The following is a 20,773-nucleotide window of genomic DNA, read 5'->3' on the forward strand; positions in this document are numbered from 1 at the left end:
ATTGTAATAGATTAAGCACCAAGTAATTTTTCTTGTTTCATGCATGAGTAGAGTGAGACAAAGAAACCATCTTAAGACATTTTTGAAGATCATGCAGAAAGTTTTTGGGAGAGAAAGGAACTTGGTGAATATTTCTTGTTTCTAGTCCTGCTCCTCTGAACGCTTACCCATGCTAGCTCTTTGTCCTAGCTGGTGAGAATATATACATACATTGCAGTGTGGCCTCTTGGCTGCTTCAAGGAAAATTAATAAATCTGATACATGTACTCTTTAGAACACACACAGAGCCCAAAACTGTCCTGTTGTTTCCAACAGGTTCTGAATGAACCAAGCTTATAATGAAAATATTGGCTAGAACTCTTTTTGCTAGTTACTCTCAGGCTTGGGGTTGTGATGGGTATGAATGGGATTGTAAACCCAAAGAGAATTTATGCTAGTTTTTTGGGGCAATCAGGGTCTCTACAACTGCAAAATTAGGGGGTTGTAACTTGGGCCAAAAGCCAAAAAGAGGGCTGCTGCCTTTGATGGCGTTATGTAGCTGTAGGAATCAAGGGGGGAACACTTTAGAATGTGGTGTTTTTCTAGTTCATTAGTAGACTCCAAATTCTGTGCAGAACCTTAAGGTTTTATTTCAATACTAACATGTAAATCAAGCTTGGTAGTCTTTTAAATATCGAATTTTTAAAACCTCAATGTGTTTAATGGGAAGGAGTGATGTTATACAGATCAGATATATCAAGTGTGGTGCAGGAAAGTCGCTTGGTAAATATCACAGTTACATTGCAAAACTGCACAAAGTTAGAATCTAAATTGCTTCTCCTTAAATCCAAACCAGAATTTTATATAAGCTTTTATATGCGTAATAAAAAACCTAGCTAGTGCCAACTCAATCATGAGTTTCATGTAAAGTAGCTCATTATCTGGTTGATCCTTGGCCTTCATGTCATGTTGAGCCTGACCAATGGAAAAATATAAAAAGTCTTATGGTTGTTGAAGACCCTAGTGGCATGGAGTCTTTGGGAAGGGGGTTGGGAAGAAGATTGTTCTAGAATATTTTAATCTTTTTCTTTTTAATCCGTACAACAAATAAAGTAGTATATGATCTGGGATGGTATTTAGAACTTATTTATGTAGAAAATTTGGATTTTATATAAAAATAAGTGTAATTGTTTACCTGTTTTTCATGTATTATACAGACTGCTCTTGACTGGGCTAATAGCTGTCCTATTCATTTTTAGTTTAGTGAAGAGGTGGAGACTATAGAGATTATGATGATATTTACTTTTTTCCTGAATGTCATATTTTCTTTTAAATACTGTGCAATAACCTTTCTTTCACTGTAGTTTGCTTTGTATGTTAAGGCAAAATTGATCCCTGAGCAGGATTTTTGTGCAAGAGTTACATGCTTCTTAAATTCTATGTAAACTCCACCAGATGCATGGGATTTATACTGATATTTTGCAAAGAGTTGAACTTCACCTTTAAAACCTGGCTAAGACATTCTTAACTTGGTATCAGTAGGCCACTTGTGAGGAGAGGCGTTGCTTAATAAGAGTTGAATCAAGCTTCACTTTTTTTCATGCTGAGTTTCTTGAAATTTCATATAGCATTTGTAAAAAGTAATCGCTATTTTCTCATTGTCACAATACTTTGTTTTCAACATCTGTTACCTCATATCTACCTACGGAAAGAAAATAAGGTAACATCTTTATTTCCAAGGCTATTACCAATCAGACTACCATTGTGTCTGTCCTTACGTCCTGTTTGATGAGATGCCTATAAATGAAGAAACTCCTGAAAAATGTGTACCCTTAAAGGCTGAGTTCAACTATGTAACATTTTGGGATTTAATTAAAACTGGAAATGGAAGTTTTCATATACTTTGCAATCCACTTACGCTGATGCGTATTTTAACTTGGACTTTTACTTGTGTTGTTAGTCAGACATGCTTGATGTGCTTAACTGTTGGTCTTAATAACAAAGTTCCACAGCCAAACTATCACATGTTCATCTGAATATAAGGTCAATTCTTAAATGTTTGAAGGAGCTTCTCAGTTTTTGTGTGTTCTTCTACCGTGATAAAATGGGACACATTGTTCTGCTGTTGCACTTGTTTTTATTTGTTGGGATGGGGATCTTTGGTTTCATTTTTATGTTAGTTCTTGTACCTGAGGCCGGAATTTAGTCCAAAGCTGTATTAGTATTAAATCCAGATAAAAACAGTCTGGAACAAAGTCATGGTTTAGTTCACTTGAAGACTCCAAGTTTCACAGTAATATCTGTTATTTTATTGTACTGTCATTTTTCAGTGCAGGAAATAAATTTTGTGTTACCCTTAAAAAATGCTAGAACAATCAATTATATTACAGTGGTGAAACGATAATATCCGGTTTGGTCTTGGGTTTTCCTAAAACATACAAGAATTTCTTACGAATTTTGTTCTTCTGCAGTCATGAACCAGTATAAACATTGGAAGAAAGGAGCACGTTCCTTTCATCCTCTCGGTAAGCCCCAGGAAACACCAGAGAAAGTAAACTGTTAGCTAATATGGAATACAGAGCACTGAGAATTGGGGAAGAGTAGTAGTTTTGCAGGCAAGAAATTTAGTTAGGACTGAGTTTCAGAAGTTTAGACATGTGCTTGAACATAGGTATACTTAATGTGTCTCATGTGTCATTATAAACAAAATTGCCTTTAATAGATTTAATAAAAGCTAAACTAGCAGTGATGATGACTGCTTTGGTAAATTTGGACAAATGCGTAAGTATTTATGAGTATTTGTAAAAACAGTTCTTTGAAAAAATAACTGAATTTGTAGTTCTGATGATGCTTCTAAACCAGCATTTTTGTGAGTCTGTACTCTCTGATCTAACATTGTCTAAACCACAAACAGTTTTTCAGTCTTCCTTGCTCAACATTGTTTCAGGGCAACCTCATTGCTACTTTACTGACCTTTGTCTATAACTGAGTTCTGAGATAATGTCCTGGAAGGCTTTGTGGCTGATACATCTTTCTGATTTAACAGGATTCCTTTGGTGTTCCAGGCTTTTTGTTTTTCCTTTGAGCTATCCCAGTGACATGTGTACGCCAGCACAGTGCACTTCTAGTTGTGTATCAAGATATCCTAAACATTCTTCTTTCTTCTGCCTATTTACTGTGGAGAAAAAAATATTTGTCTGATTCACATGGCTTTGTTATTAGGCTCAGTTTGTAAAATCAGCAGCCTTGATCTCTTAGAATTCCAGGTCAAGAATAAAATAGATCATACAGATCAGAACTGAAATGTGTGCACAGAATTTGATGATGAAACTTGTATAGCACACATCAGGAATTTGCCTGCTTTGAAAATGTCACCACATTCATTAGGGCTGAAACTATCCTCCTGATCTGATAGTTGAATAACTGAAGTAAAAATTATGATGAAGGAACAATCATCCTCTCAAACTTTCTGTAAAAAACTAGCACACAAAGTGCATCACTGGTTTGTATCTGTGTCCTTTTAAGACTGTATGACAGCATAGAAGAGAAGTTGTTTTTCTGAGAAAACCATGTTGGTGATTATAGGAATAGCTTCAGACTATAATTAATTATAATCAGAAATTGATTAATACTTTACAAATCTCTATTATCTTGACAACTTTATATGCTAAAATGTAATTGTTATTTGTATAAATATTAGTGGTTTGGAATTCAAACTTCTTGAAGTAACTGCTTCAGGGGAACAGCAAGATACAATTGTGTATTAGAGGCCTTTCATTTTAGGAGAGGTTAAAAACCTCCAAACTTACTGAAAACTACGCATTGGATTGCACCATTCAAGCCTGAGGTATCTATAGATAAATGGTACAATTATCTTCTAGTACGTTTATTTTCTGTCTGTTCCAAACCTGAATACATACCCTATAGGAGGAAAACAGCTTGACCCAAAAACCTGTGATGCATTATTTTCTATGGCACTGTCAGTCGCTGCACTGGGCTGCTAGCTCATCTGGGAAAGATAGGACAGAGAGTTCTACTGTGAGCTTACTTTGCAGTCCTGTCTCTTCTCACATCATGCTTTTGAGTAGCTTTCTCCAGCTGAGTTGCAGAGATAATGACTGTTCATATCTTTCTGCCCTTATGTGGACTGGTAACTGTCACATTCTTCCCAAGTCTGCTTCAAAGCTTTAAAGTGTATTTTTCCAGCATCCTCTAAATTCTAGATCTCCTTTAACTTGAATGAGGCAGGGGATACAGCTATTGCTGCTAAGCTGTTTACTGTCATATGCTTTGCTAGTTCAGCTTCCTTTTCGTGTCTTAGTATTGTTTGTAGCTTATCTGTAAATAATGCTGAATCAAGAAAAAGAAAACAGAGACAAATAGCAAAAGGACTGGTTTTATCCACTTTTGCTTTACAACACTATACATATTTGTGGTTGCTGGTGCTTAGGATACATTGTTTCACAGTGCACAACTTGAACAGATGTGATATATGGTGCTTTGCCAAAACAAAGACTGTAATATTCAACTATCATCTCTAAAGCTTATGTTTGAAGGTTGGATAAAGTAGCATTGAGACTTGTTTTGTCAGCATTGTCTGGAAGGAAGATTTTCAAAGTAATAGGGATGGGGAATGTTATATTCTAACTATATTAGACCAGCATTTGCAAAATTTGCTAGAAATGGCTCATAGTAGTCCATACTTTGTTTTCCTTTAATACAGTAGAATTAAGAGGCATTCTTTTTACAGGAAAAAAAGCACATTCATTCTAGCACCCGGTTTTATGGGAACAAAGAATTCAGGGAGGTAAAAGGGAGGTAGATGGTGCCCTTTTTGAATTTCATTGAGCTATTTATGTAGTTTTGTTAAGTAGTACTGAATGAAAAGGAGACCCCACAATGTTTACAAATGATTTTTTTATTTTTTTGTGCAATTAGCGGTAACTATTTTGTTACATTAATCGTGCATGGGATGGTACAACAGAATTTATAAACTCCATGAGGAAGCAATACACTCCTATGACAAAACCAGTCATATGGGAAAGGCATCACTTTGATACTGCTCAGAAAGACCTCTTACTTGGAGGTGAGGATGAGACTAGAATAGGGCAATGTGCCTACTGACAAGCAAGGAAAACCTTGTTCTGTGCCATTCTTCCTCCTGTTTTCTGTAGAAGATCCTTCCCACTAGGTTTTGCAGAAGCTGACAGATATGGGTAAAAAGTTTCAATTCTTGTTTTGTTTTGGTTTTGTAATATGCTTTTGTCTAAAGGAGCTACATTATTCCATGATCCCATGGAAAATAAGTAAGCAGATTCTTTCAGAATATTTTCCTTATGGAGGTTGAGGCATTCTATAGAATTACTGTGTAGAATCTCTCACTTTTAAGGATGAGACATTGGGAGGGAGAGTGAAAAACCTCTAAGCTATAAAACCCCCCACAAAATCACCTGTCAGGATCTCTGTGTAGAGTTTACCACTCGTAGATATAGCAGATGGCAGCACCGTTGCAGGTTTGCTGCCTCCAACAGCCTCTGTGTTAGTCAGCCATGCATTTTCCCCATGCCTAGAGCTATCCCTGCTCTTTGGTTAGAACATGGAGTTATTTTATGAGCCCCTGAAAATAAGAGTTTCATTTATTATAAAAACTGTACTTGTTTTTACACAGCTGTTACTTATGTGACTAGATTAATCCAAGATAGTAGACTGCTTATACAAGTAACTGCTCTGCTAACTCGTAATATATCCCTTATCTTTTCTCAGTTGGTGTCTTCAATTGAAAACCACTATAGAAACTGAATTACCATAATTAATTGAGACATTCATTATTACACTGTCTTGTATTTGAATGTTCCCTCACTAGCAATAATTGTAGAAGGAAGGCTTGAGAATCAGAGGATTATTTATACTAGATTTGACATGCTGCTTAGATTGCTTTTAAAAATAATAATCCTCAAATGTTTCCAATATTAAAACAGTTTAAAATCTATTATATATTTAGTTTGTTCATCTGTCCTCTTGATACTTAGTTTTAGAAAAATCCATTGTTGAGCCATGTTTTGAAAGGATAGGGATCATGTATGGAGTTTAGAATTTCTATTCTAGTCTTCTCTTTCCCTGTGAGCGCAAAAAATGTGTGTGTAGCCTTTTGAGCCTTTTGTGGCTCAGGATGTGCAACAGTGGAACTTGCAGCCTTTCATCTTCTCTTTTTAATCTACTTTCATAGCCACAGGTACAAATGAAATCTTTGTTTCCATTTTCTCTAATTTTCTGCTTAGTCTGCATCAAAGCAGGCTCTTCTTGAAGGCTTTAAATAATCCATTGCTGTGACGCTTTTTTCTTGAAGTGTTATGGGCTTTGTTTCAGCCGGGAATAGACTGTATGTTTTGTTAAGTTTTGTAACCTATAAATTACCTTCTTGCTGGAACTGCTTCTTTTACTTTCTAACAAGAAGTGACTAAGCCCTAGCTATAGACAAGCATTTCCTGCCTCATAATGTAATGGTTCCAAACCAGCAGGTACCCGTAAGCAATCTTGGTTCAGGCTTTTTCTACTCAGCCTGCCATACACCCGCTGAACGTGGTGTGTAGCTGGTAACAACATGCGCAGCTCTGTGCCGAGTGCTGCCCTGGGGGTCCTCTCCTATGCAGAGGCATTGGCAGATGGCTGTCCTGCGATTGTTTGTATGAAGTGTTACATGCATTTAGTAACCAACTAAATCTGCGCAGTGTTCCCGTGCATTAGTTACTTTGACCAGAGATGAGCTGAATATGAGCATAAGTTAAAAATATAATTAAGCTGAATAGGTCTAAGGCAGCAAAGTGAGAAAATTCAACTTAATATCAAGTATAGTAACAGCCTTGCTGCCATTCTCTGTGGCCATTTCAACCTTTGTGGAATTGTGTTGATTTATATTGAATCAAAATTCAGTTACTACAGAGCCTGGACTTTTGATGATGCTATAAAGAAGATGAGTTTGTTCCCTTCCCCACTCTATTTCTTGGTGGGTTTATTTTGCTTCTGAATGACAAAGGAAACACAATTCACCTAGCTTTACCAGCTGCCTCTGCTCCAGAACAGATTCTTGTCATTACTGTTATCCTCCTTTCTGTGTCAAAACAGTTTAATCTACCTTGTGACTACTTTTTTCTTTGGTATTTCTAGTATCATCCCCATTAGAAGTGCGAGGAACTGTGCCCAAAACCAGATTACATGAATGTACTCTTGGCCAGGAAATGGCAGTTTAAACAGTAATTTGTTTACAATTACATGTAGAAGAACATGACCTGAATAACGAACATCACCTGTTCATATGCTGCCAAAAAGCTACTGTCAGCATAATCCCTATAGCAATGACAGTGCCAGTATTCTGGTTGTGGACAACTTGAAAAGATCTATCGCTAATATACTAGGTTTATTTGCAATTTTGTGTGGATAGTTGCTTTTAATTTTTTTTGAGATCTAAATTCCATCTGAGTATGAGGAAAAACCTCTTTACTTTGAGGGTGACTCAGCACTGGAACGGGCTGCCCAGAGAAGCTGTGGAGTCTCCTCTGGAGACATTCAAAACCTGCCTGGATGTGATTTCATGCAACCTGTTGTAGGTGACCCTGCTTTAGCAGGGGGTGGGACTAGATGATCTCCAGAGATCCCTTCCAACCCTGACCATTCTGTGATTCTATGAAATATAATTTACTTACTAAGTACACCCCGGTTTTTGCATATTTCAGGACCTTGGTAAAAAAAAAAAAGTAGAAAGAACTTGGAAAAGATGTGATACCTATGTAGTTAGGATCCTGCTAATGGCTTCAGAACCCTTAACATTTCTACAAAAAAGTTATATTTACCTCCTTGTTGTTTTGGTTGTTCACTTTGGACAGTTTCAAATCTGATTTTAAAAAGATCTTTTGTTAATTACTTTCCCCATTGACTTTTTCGTGTTTTTAAATTGTAAATTTCTTACTTCCTACCCGTGGTGAAGACTTCTTAAAATCACCATGAAAGAGACATTGTGGTCAGATTATTTTCTATTCTTTACCTTTTATATGTCACAAAAAAAAAATTATTTTTTTTTACCCCAGCACAAATGAGAATAGTGGTTGCACTACTACAGGAAGCAATCACATGTATCAAGTGGAAGATGGTTATCTGTTTGGTAACTGGATAACTTTTGTGTGTTGGTAGTTTTTTTCTTCCCTGTGGTCTAGATAAAATAGTTATTTGTATATGGATTTTTAATACTCTTTTTTGTTTGTTTGTGGTTCTTTTTTGTTTTTTTTTGTTTTTTTTGTTTTTTCTATGCTGGAAAAGTAGCTCTGGCAAGTTGTCACAGTCTTGCTTTGGAGGAAAATCTAATGAGGAAAAATGGGGTTTCTTTTCAGTGATGTGCATGCTGTCTTGTTTCAGGAGCACAACGCAGTCTAAAGTTGAAAAGCCTAAGGAGAATCTTTCATGCATGCTGTAACATTTTGAAGTAAAACTGAATTTTATAGGAAACTAGTATTGTCATGCCAGTGGTAACGTTCAGGGCAGACAGTTAACATTTTATTACTGCATCCGTGAAATTAATAGACAAATTAGATCACTTGATCTCAAATGACTAAACCAAGAAAACAGAGTGAAGAATGGCAGAATTGGGAAGAAAATCCATGACTCCTAACAGAAAAGTTAATGCTCTGACTTTTGAATCGTGACTGCATTGGTATGCTTTTCCAATCAGTATTATTTTGTGATTTGATTGTAGTACAGTTGTGTGCTTAAAATTACAGTCCACAACTGCAGACAAAAATCAACTTGAAATTGTTGAAATAGTTGATGTAGAAAGGCACATACATAAATGCACCTTTATTCATGACCTTTACTAACTGATTTCCAAGTCTGTTAATGTAATGGGTACAGGAATTAGGTACTTGATTGATGAGACTCTTTTGTGTTAATGCTATGACTTCGTACCAGTTATCGCTAGAATGTCACATCACTGCAGATAAGTTTTCCTCGTCTGTTCTTTGCTTATTTATTTTGCCCTCAGTGTGCTTTCGCTGGCATTAATGGAGGAACATAAGCCTTTCATTTGCTTATCAGGATGGATATCTATCATATGCTTATCAGGATGTAAGGAGAGTTCTGCTCTGACTTTGACCACTAGATGTTGTGACCAGTCTGATGAAATGTGAGCTATACAACTTCTGCAAATGAAGGAAGAAGTATTTATCTTTTTTCTCCACTCAGTGTTGTTAATAGAATGAGAAACTTAGATACAGTACATAACTTTTCCACAGTCAGAGACAGGAAAAAATCATTAATGTAATTGTGAAGGGGGCATGGCATGCCTTCTTTCTTGATTCATTTCTGCCTTGTCCCCCTGACTTAAAAGCCTGAATTGTACATTGCTGTAGCAATTCAGTGAACTACTGCCTAGTGGAAGAATTTCCTAAAAGCCTCTGTTTTCGTAGGGGTGTAATTGAGGTATCATTTGTTCTTCCAAAGTAAGACAGAAGTTAGAGGGATTTTTTTCTTTTTTTTTATGTTCTCTTTCCCTCTGTATGAGCTGTGTATCCAGCTTAAAGGATTTATTAAGAAGCCTTTTCACATGTTTGTGTTCAGGAGGGGGGGGGGGGGGGAAGTTATTTCTTTGATGTTCCTAAGTCTTTCCACATAACCAGATTAAACCCTGAAACATGTTAAGCAAAAGCTGTGACAGTAAAAGGTACCCCGATTTGTTTTCCGGTGATGGGTTATTCCAGATGACCACCATCTTCAATTGTTTGAACATCTTTTAATTTCTAGATATCCTTACATTTTTAATTTTTAATACTGATAGTAAGCTGCTAATAAAACAGGAAATACTTAACTCCTGTGTTAGATTTTCCACAATATGCATACAATATGCAATAAAAGTATGCATACTTTTAAAATTTAGGTTTGCCAAGATGAAAATATCTATATTTTAAATTGTTTGTGTAGATTGTTTCTTTGAGTAAGATCCAGGGTTGCTGAATAACTGTTTAGTGGATTGTCTCCCCTATTGCTGTAGATATTAATGGGTTAGTATTTTAAATAATTGCTACTGGAACATAATATCATATTTACTGATGTTTGAGTTTCAATATGAATTGTTATCTGCATGAAGACAGAAGAGAGCAGTAGTTTCTGAGCTTTTGGTCAGATGGAATGAAGGACAAGTGTAGAAGGTAATTTCACAATCCACAGCTTTAATGGATCTTAATGTTGTAGGAAAAAGCAGAGCTGGCAGACTTTGGCAGCATATTCAGTCTGAGGTTTGTTCTGTTATTGTTTGAGTTAACACTGACATGAAACAAATGAAGATGTAACATTTGTTTGGGCGTGCTGTGTGTAGAAATTACTGGACACAGGGCCTCATTTGATGAGGAAATAGGTTTAGCTACTTTTTCAAATGTTTGCTTTTGTAGCAGGCTAAAGAGGACAATATTCTTGAATAATCAGATTTGTCTGTGCTTAAGAGGTTTTTTGCACTATAAGCAAAGCACTTGGTCTTTGATATACTTCATGCATCATCAGGATCATGAACGATGTGAATATCTCTGTAGCCTACTATTGCAGTGTAAAACCCTCAGTGGTGTCAGTATAGGAAAATTAGATCATTAGATGGGTGATAAAAGTCACTGGTAATAAAGGAGACAAATCTTGCAGTAGAAGAGTGCAGTGTTTCAATAATGCTGTAGTTTTTTTGAGCTCTAGAAAAGTAAACCTATTTCCAATTTTCAGCTTTATATTGGTGTTAGAGAGACATATGAATTATGCCTTGGGTTATATATACAATTGAATTTTTCACCCCTTTGTAGACGGGGCTTGTGTAGTATCTGTTCTGATACTTTTGTAACTTAAACTTTTTTTTTTTTTATACTTTCTTACCTAGCTTTTCCCTTTCTGAAAGGGTCTATGACAAAGATTTTCTTTCAAAATCCTTTAAAAAATAGTAAAAATAAAGATTAGAGCAGGTGTGACATTTTGCTTATATAGCTTGGCTGTTGGCAACAGAGAGAACCTGGTTAAATTTGATTTACTAAATTGTCTTTCAATTCTTGGATTCTAGGCATTGTCCATTAATATTCATACAAAGTCTTCCTTAAAAAGGAAGAAAAATCAATAAGCACATCTGACCTTAATAACAGGGTTTTGCTGTTAATCAATAGGATCACTAACATAATGTATTACCCTTCAAAACAGCACTCTAGATGTCTGAATCTGTCTTGAAATCTTTCAGCTTGAGTGTGGTTTAGTGTTGAAAAGTATTTCAGTATGTTCAGTGAAGCTAATGCCTATTGTTCATAGGGAATCCAGATCTAGTTCCTTAAGAGACTGTATGATTTTTTTGATTGTTTATCCACTGAATCTGGTGGGATTCATATTAGACCCTAAAATTTGACTCCTGTCTGAGACAGGATCAAAGCCATCTATTTTTAATTTCCCCTTGACATATCCTACTGGGTATTTCTGTTATGATTGGCTTGTGGCCCACAGGCAAGATTGCCACTCATTTCAGATATTCTCCCATCACGACCTAAAGTGCTTCCATGATGATGAAGAGAAGGTAGCCTCATGGTTAGGCAAGCAGAAGACTAGTTATTACATTTTCAAATAAAAAGGCAGACAAGTTATTTTGCTTGGCTTCCCTCTGTTTTTTTCAGTCATTGTAATCTGCAGTTTGTAACTCAACAAGGCAACCAAACAGTCAGCATTTTCTTGCAAATTTACATAAATAATTTTTCATCGTACCGTAAATCTGAAGTGACTGTTCCTTATCTTTCATTTTTTCAGCAGTATTAATTTCTGTGTAATCCTATAGTAAAGATAAGACGTGATCTCCAGTTCTGGTTTAAATAAAACTGAATTCAGTTATGTATTTTTCCCTTAGTAGTCCTTGTTTGATCATCCTGGGTGTTTTTGTTTTTGAATGATGCACAAACTTTTTAGGAATAGGAAAAATAATGTAGAAATATCTGCTACACTCTTTCTACATTAATTTCTGTTTCTCATTAATGCTCCCCTAAGCCATGATGGGTGGTGGTGGTATATAGTACCTGTTTGGTGCTATTGCTAAGGAATAGTTAGTAGTCTTTATTTGTGTTCCTGAGGGGAGGATAGTGTACTGAAAAAGAAGTGGGTTTGTGCTTTTTATTTCTCTTGTTGAGCATTAGTATTTTCCAACTGTACTGCAGTAGCATTGTAAGTGGTGCTGAAATGCTGTCATTAAATCCTGATGTTACGCATTTGGCAACTTGCAAACTATTCCATGAATGTATGTAATGTAGCTTTTGATACTTTTCTAAATTGACATTAAACCCAGGTATTTAATAATTTTAAATACAGTAATGTAATACTTAAAAGTACCTATTATAGTTCTTTGTGGGCAAGAAATCCACATGCTTGCTTTAGAGAAAGTTTTATCTTATGATGCTGTAATAATTAAAGGAGTTGGAACTACAATCAAAAGAACTGAGGCAAACTTAATGTATGTGTTCTAGCAGTAAGAAATAACTCACGTTTGGATTCTGCTAGTTCAAGCAAAGGATGTGTTTGCCTTATGGTAATGTCTGTCCTTGCTCCTACTCTGATGTGGGAAGTGCAGTACAGTAAAGCTTTCCAAGTTTGTAGCTTTATTAGTTCTGGATCTTAAATGCAAATAACTTAGTTTTCTGCTATTACTGCTTCTCTTGCATGGATTTAATGTTTGAGTGCTTGTATTGAAATTCGTCAAAACAGACATAAATACAGAAATGTCTGGGAGGATATGATAACCTTAGGAGTCATACAGAGCTCTAAGATTTACCTAATATATGAGATTATTTTAAGTATCCATTACTTTTTGATTTGTTCACTATACACTTGAATTTTACATAGATATTTTGTACTGTTCTTGTATATTCCAGAATTCCCTTCACTGTTAAGGATAAAACTTAATGATGACAGAAGATAAAATGGTCTGTGCAGGATCTTTTGCCTCTGGTAAGTGCAAAGCAAATATCTTCACTCTGCTAGATCTTTGTTTTTCATTGCTACAGAAAAATTAAAATTATTTGGCTTTGCCTCAGGCCTTCAATTGCTCTGTTGGGTTATTAAAAATACAGTGGAGAGCCAGTAATGTGTGGTATTGCTTATGTACATTGTCTGTTTGTTCTTTACAAACAGAAGATTCATTACAATGTTTAAGAGGCTTGGGATTTATTGACCTGCCTTTCCAAGAATCTCTTATTCTCCTAATTGCTTTCAAGGGTATTTTCCTGCTTTTCTCACCCCCATTAATCACTGTATCATCTTTTTATACAATGAACAGTAGTAACTGAGAATGCTATCCAGTAAACTCAGTACTAACAGCTGGCTTCTTCCAAAATATTAGTACTATTGAGGCTGTTTACTGAAGTGAGGGAACATAACATAATGGTTAAGTAGAATTATGTGCTTTATTACCTTGAGAATAATTTGAGTGTGTTGAAGGGCGAGTTAAACATTGTATCAGAAATGATTGGTGATTAGTATTTTATTGTCTGCCATTTCTTTAATTTTTAACTCCTCTCCTGTCTCTGCAAATAGCTTTTTAAAATTTTTGTAAAATTTGATGTGCTTTGCTAGTGGAACTGAAAGGAAGCTTAAGCTCTGGATTCCTGTGTTATTCACAGGCGACTGTAGTTATTAAAGACAAGTGTTATGAGAGTTTGATAACCAGGGGCAAAATAAACCCTCTCACATAAAATATATTTACCCTTTTAATTCTGATATTACTTCCCCATTAGATACTAAACCTTGAGTATTAGAACATTGATGTACTCTGTTCCAGTTTAGCCATATTTGTTTGAGGTTAAGGAGATAATCCTGTGAGCTTTGCGTTTTCCTTGTAGTCTCTTACTTTTCAGGTGAAAAATAAGCTGCATTATAAACTCAGAAACTAACATAATGCTTGAACTCTGGAATATCATTTAATGATAAATACTTCTACAATGTAATTCTTGCCTCTACATCTGGAAGGAAGACAGAATCAACTTTTATGTAGGTGATAATACACTTTGAGGCTAATTATAAGATGTAAATAATATGCTTGTATTTCTACATTTAATAAAATAGTGAAATAAGATTTAACACTTCAAAGATGTCTAGGAAATCTATGTTTGGGAGGAGTAGTTATTCAGAGAAGATGGTATGATGTGCAATATTTAAGTACACTGGCAGCACTGACAGCTTTTACCCTTCAGAAGGCATGATTCAGATTCCAAAACAGTGAATTATTTTGAATAGAAGTGTGTAGGTCTTAGGTACTTATTATTTGGTTTATTATAATACTTTATTATTTCTTGAACAGAATTTTTTTTTTAATGTGCTTCTCCAGTATAAAAGCTATTGCCATAAATCATGTGATTGTAATGGAAAAAACATACAAAGACAGCAAGTTCTTTGTTTCTTCCTGAGTCTGGTTCTATAAGAACAGACTTAGAAAAACTAAGCTGTTTTATCTGGTATGTGGTAGATTATCTTCAATAGCTAGATAAGAGGGAAGAAGTTGACAATTCACAAATGACTGTTGTTGGTGCTGATCTATGAAACAGATGGAAAACAGATAATTTTTTTAAGCTGATTCTGTAAAATGGAGCGTAGCAGAGTTGAATGTGAAAATAAACTTGCAGTTCCATGGTGACATAGAACCACATATTAAGAGCATATTGACATGTGATTTATTTGTGTATTTATAGGAGGGATTTATGCCATACAGAGATGGTTATTTGAAACCACAGGAACAGAAATCTTAAAGATAGTAGCTTTTATATGGTTATAATGATAAGTGCTATAAATACTCATTTTCAAAGCATGAATCGTCTCAAAAGGGTTTTGATTTTAAAATCCTTTCTCCCATTATAATTAATATTTAGTTGTAACAGTATGATCTCAAATAATGTAAAATCACCTTATCTTTCAGACTGACATAGATTAGGAGTCTTGTTTTGGTAAACAGTCTACAGACCTGAGCAATCATAGGGCTCATACATAAACTTTGAAATAAGGACATGTAAAAGTAAATGGATGTGAATGAGTTTTGCTGTGAACAGATATATAGAGACAGACCATACAGGGAGATCAAACTGTAGGTATGTTTCAATATATCCATATTAATTAATTTTTTCCATTTCAAGCAGTAATTTACTCTTGGCTTTTCAGATATAGGTGGTAAGATTTTTTTTATTATTATTATTTTTACTTTTGGTAGCCTTTCAGATAAAGGATTATACTTAAATAGTTTGGAAGCTTATGATCATTGATATATGAATCTTATTTAAGGACTAAAATAGGGCACCTTTTTTCCTCCTTAAACAGAAGATTTGCTGCTAACACACAGAATTGTCTATAACAAAGAAAAAAGAAAACAAAGTGTATTTTAATGACTTAAAAATTCTGTGTTCACATGACAAGCACCTTTTCTTTTAAGTCAATGACAGCTCTTTTTGTAACCTTTCTTTGTATTGGTTTAGTAAAAATAGACAGTAATTCTTATAATATGCCGTTATAATTTGTATGCCCTATGAGGGTCATCTTGTCTATAGCAGACAAAAGAATCCCATGCATTTTAAATACAAATTAGTATTTCTGTGATCACTGAAACATTTCAGAGTCAGTAACAGTATGAAATCTGAGTTTCCTATACCCCTGTCGTCATATCTGTAAATGCAGATGTCTACTTACAGAACTCTCCACAATCATGGTTCTCGGTCACTTTTATATTCATGTTGCCTGTAGGTTTACTTTTACAACTTCTATCCTTCTTCATGTTAGATAGTTTGATGTCTAAACTACTATGATAAAAAGTAAAAATTAATTATAAACCCCAAAAAGTTAAAGCTGTTGGCCTTTTCCTTGTCGATGTGTGTCTAGGGAATGTATCTCTGCTTATGTGAGCATTCAGTGTTAACAGAGGATATCAGAGATAGGGGTAGAATTGAGCGCAAAATCAAGATGCTCCTAGAAATGTATGGATTTAAGATGGAGACAATAGAAATAGGCTAACAGTACTTAGATATTGCAAGTACATGAAAGGTGGTGTTTTTCACTACTGCCAGATTTTGAAGACCACAACATAAGCTCCAGCTGGATTGAGACTGCAAAACCAATACTAGATTCTTTTGCTGAAAATGTCAGTTTTCTCCAGTCTGGGTTATCATACCCAAGCAGTCCACCCAGTTAGTTTTTCTCTGCAGTGAAGGGAATTTGATTATACTGGAAGTGGAATTATGGCTCTAATAGTTTCCACTCATATCTTAAAGCACAGTTAAGTAACTGAACCCAACATTACAATGAGATGTATAGACATACTCTTTTTTTTTTTAAACACACCACGCACAAGTTTTCCTTTCAGATTTTTAGGTTCAATGTTAATTTCACCTTGCTTCTAATAAAACAAGCACTGATATTTCATTTTCCTGCTCTTGATGTTTATAGAAGCCTATAGAAATCTTTATTCCTTTGGGTTTCTCTCTCAGGTCTGTTCAAGTGTACAGCTATTACTACAGTAAGAGTTGGGTCTGCTCTTACAGAAAAACTGAAAAGCTCCCTCCAGGAGAGTTTTTGCTCTGCATTGGGAATTGGGAGCAGGTGTTAACTAGGCAGGAGTATCTTGTCTTTATTTATCCTAAAGACAGAACCCCAGATTTGACAACAAGGGAGGGGGAAAGCAAAGCTTGTAGAGCTGGTCCTGGGGTTATTGGAAAAAGTTATGCACAGAAGACATGACGGGTGATGGGAGGTCACCTATATGCTCTGGGGTAGCCAAAAAGCACTGTGTTCTGACCATGAAATCAGAAAGTTACAACAGAGACTGAAATATTATTCAGGCCATTTAGGAACTTCTTCAATAGAGCTTTTCCCCTTTTCTCCACAGACTTGGGCTTTGCAGGCTTGCTGTTTATTTTATTATTACAGGTTTACTGTTCAAAGACAACATAACTTAGGAAAGAATAGGGATCACATTTTTATCACATGGACAAATATACCTTAAAAAGAAAACTTAATCATGCAAACCTAGCACTTACTTTATATGGATAAAAATGACCTATGTAAAACTACTTATTACTTGTTGAAAGAATCTGGAACGAATAGACTATCACAAATAACATTCTATATCATATAGGTCACGGTGAGATATTTATTACTGAAATCAATGAGAAGTAAATGACATCTGTCAAGAAAAGTTTTAACTAAATATTCAAAAATTTTCAAGTCAAAATTAACTAGATTTTTTAAACATCTTCTGCATGAAGTGCATCTAAAAATAATGCCCACTTTCATTCTTTCAATCTGAAATACATTCTGGGACCAGCATGAAAACTGACACCAGGATACAGCCTTAGGGGTCTGATCTCTAACCTTCTGATTAAATTATTTCTAGACATCAGACAGGGATTTTGGATGGTTTTTTTGAAGTTTTTGAAGTTGGGAAGTGTTGAAGACACTCAATTCCCCTCCTTTTTATTTTTCCCCTTAAATTTCTTACATTCTAAGCATTTATAAAAAAAATTTCTTTGTCATTCTAATGAAAATCTGTGAAAACAGCTGTTGTTCATCTTTTATTTTGAAGAGAAGATTTTTCAGTTTCTAGGGTCCTATATTAAGATTATTATTACTTTTTTTTTTTTGTACTACAGTCAGCACAACAAACATTATGGTTTTACATACATTTGTAAATAAAGGATATGCCCACTGCAAGCTGGTAAGTCAACTGTAGTAAAAGGTTTCCTGTAAACATAAAACCAGAATAAATCCAAACAAACCAGGGAATTAAATGTAGGCTAATGTGGAAGTCGTATTAAGTATTTTTTGGCAAACTGCGATGTATGCAGCAGCCACTGCACGTTATTCCCAGCTGCTGATCGGGACACTGAAACAAGCCTGCTGTACAGGTGCTAGATTTTGATTTAATAAATAGTCTGTACAGTATCAAACTATATAAAAATTTTAAAAACCACAATGAGGATTATTATATTTAAAATTTTTTTTATATTGTAAAAACTTTAAAATTAGGTCCAAACCACCATTAAAAAAGGTATGAAATGTGCAATTTTGCAGGTGGAAACAAGGAGCACAAGAAGGGGTTCCATAAGGGTTAATAAGATTTGCTTTGTGATTTCTCTGTGTTTCCAGTATCTTCATATACCTGGTAATCAAACAGACCTCAGAGCAGTTCTCTTCAGGCAAGCAGGACATGAGCTAAAGGTATCATCACTGATTTCAGTAGGGAAGATTGGCTGCAATAAGGAGTAAAAGGCTATTTTAAGAGACAAATGCACAGTACAGTCTATTTATGTAAATACTTTGAAAATGCAGGAACAAAATTGTTTTCTAACTACAGAGCTGTGAAATCAGTGAGCCATGTGGATCTATAATATATAGCAGAATATTTTAAAATCTTAAACCTTCTTGAAAGAAAGCTGTGGTAAAGTCTGCATCTAGAGTAACATGAGTACTTACTTGCGTTTTAACCAAAACCTCCAAAGATTATATATTTCCAAATATACTAAAATTAATATAACTCATTATTTTTAAAAGGCAATAATCCTTTTCGCTTATTTTGCACAAACCATAGAGTGAGGAACTGATAATTAAAAGCAATACAAATGGTAGGTAGGATGAAACAGATGGCTGCAACACAATTCTTGAGTCTTAACTGGCACTTAACACTAACTCTACTTTCAATTTGACAAATACGATAAGACACCTATGTTGATATACACTTGGTGCACTTTAACTACTTTTATTTATGTAACTGAGGTATTAAAATTGTCTTGAAAAGCAGACATCTAAAGGAGAGAAAATGATACGAGGAAGAGAATAGTAGTCATTGTTTTCAGTGTTCATTGATTAGTAGTTGTTTTTTTCTTCCAATATCCTTAATTTATAATTTCCATGCAAAGTCTCTGTCTTACTCCTCCATTAGATAGGTAGCTTGGGAAGATGGGAGGAAATCCACCATTCTGCAGCAAGAATTAGTTATGAAGACTGTGGGTTTTTTTAAATGAAGTATAATAAGCTAAAAGTGTGTGCAGCTCACGCTGCATATAGTACCTTTTAATATATACACTGTCATTGTACACAAGCATCTTGTATATACACTGATAGCACTTTCACTAGGAAATTAGAAGTCAATAGATAATGAACCTTGTGTCGTATCTTCTCTTCCTCTAACATAAATTTCACACGGAATCTCCTCCATCACCCTGTCTTCTATGACTTGCTCAGGGCAGTCATGTGCTTGTTTGAAAGTGTAACTACTTTTCTTGAATGTGCTATTAAATGTTTTCATTGGCTGAGGCTGTGCAAAATCATTGCGAAAGGGAAGTTCCATGGAGCTGAGGTTTGTCCTGCTTTGTTTTATATTAGAGGCCTGGGAGCCACAGTGGTGGTCATGAATGCATCTGGAAGCTGTTGAAGGGCGTCTCATTTTCTGGTAGTTTTCCAGTTCTTCTGATAAATCTGCCAAATCTGCAGAAATTTCTTTGTCTCTTAGTGAAAACAGTTCATAATGTGGAGGATCAAAAACTTCCTGGAAACCAGTTTTATTGAAAGCAGTCTTGCAAGCCATAACCTTTTTGCGAGGTTGTTTTACTTGTACTAGAATTGAAATGATGAGAAGAACTAAAACTATCCCTGATGTGATGCCAATGATTGTTCCATGAGTTCTGGTGATTTGTTCAAACAATCCATTTTTTTTCTTTTCTGCAAAGAAAAAAATAAGGATTATGATAAGGCTTTTACTATTTTCCACGCTTTTGATCACGTATTAAAACAAAGCAAGCTGTATTGTGATTGCCACAGAAAAGCCATATTAAAGAAGTGGCTTAATGGCACTAGAGAGTAGACCTGTAATGTCAATGGGATTTATCATACTGGATCTGTGCATTTGTTCAGCAAGTCTAATTCCCTGTCTGCATTAGTGGCTCCCATATGCTAATTCAGTGGCAGGTGGAACTCTGTGGCCGGTGCATGCTGACTCAGCTGGGATGTGGCTTCAATCCTGAACCTACACTGATCAGTTCATATTCCAAAATCCATAAGTTAAATAGGCTGAAATTAACCTTAAATAGGTGAAATACAGCTACAAATGATGCTTCTCTTAGCATATTTGCTCCCGCTGGTAACATTCCCATTGATGTCAGTAGAAGGAAACCTAGATTTAAAATGGTCTAGTTCTTCTTTAAAGGTGAAATATTATCATAGTGATGATGTAAGAGTGACTGTACTATTTATTTTCACATCCCTTGTAAATTTAAGGACTCTGTGTGTTGTGTAAGTCTGTTATACCTATTTCAACACGGGGAGCTTTAGCATAGATATATTGCAGTTTTAACAGTCCCATAATCAAGTCAGCTGGAAAAAAAAAAGGGGGGGGGGGGGGGGGAGGATGGACACACCAACCAACTCAAATCACATGGCACTTTTGGCTAGTACTTCATATGAAAACACACAAGATGGCAGCATCAGAACAAGATGGTTTTCCATACCTAAAATTCTTACTTGAAGATTAAAATTTTACAGTTGGATTTCTGTTCTGTAAACATGCTTGTCCTAGGAGACTAAAAGAATTCTGCAGTGAGACTGCAACATCTGCTAGTGGGGGAGAAAAGCATTTAAACCTATGTAGAAGAAAATGTAATAGCCTAACTGTTGCACATTGTTTTCAGATAATCTGCCTTCTGCCATCTGGACAATAGTTACGCACCTGAGTACACCACACAGCATGGAGAGAGCTATATACCATCACACGCTATTTGAAACAGTC

The 20,773-nt window shown here is 35.3% G+C and overlaps 1 protein-coding gene across 7 annotated transcripts in view; it reads right to left on the bottom strand.

Moving 5' to 3' along the window:
* Nucleotides 1-16,881: 16,881 nt before the first annotated feature.
* The window catches only part of NETO2 (neuropilin and tolloid like 2), a 35,114-nt gene continuing 31,222 nt past the window's right edge, over nt 16,882-20,773 (bottom strand). For all 7 annotated transcript variants that reach the window (XM_055818857.1, XM_055818854.1, XM_055818855.1 and 4 more), the window contains one exon: nt 16,882-19,710. In XM_055818857.1, coding sequence (XP_055674832.1) covers nt 19,130-19,710 — 581 coding nt within the window. In that variant the 3' untranslated portion in view covers nt 16,882-19,129. The remainder of the gene's footprint in view (nt 19,711-20,773) is intronic.

Source organism: Falco peregrinus, chromosome 14 (assembly GCF_023634155.1).
Source record: "Falco peregrinus isolate bFalPer1 chromosome 14, bFalPer1.pri, whole genome shotgun sequence".
Lineage (NCBI taxonomy): Eukaryota > Metazoa > Chordata > Aves > Falconiformes > Falconidae > Falco > Falco peregrinus.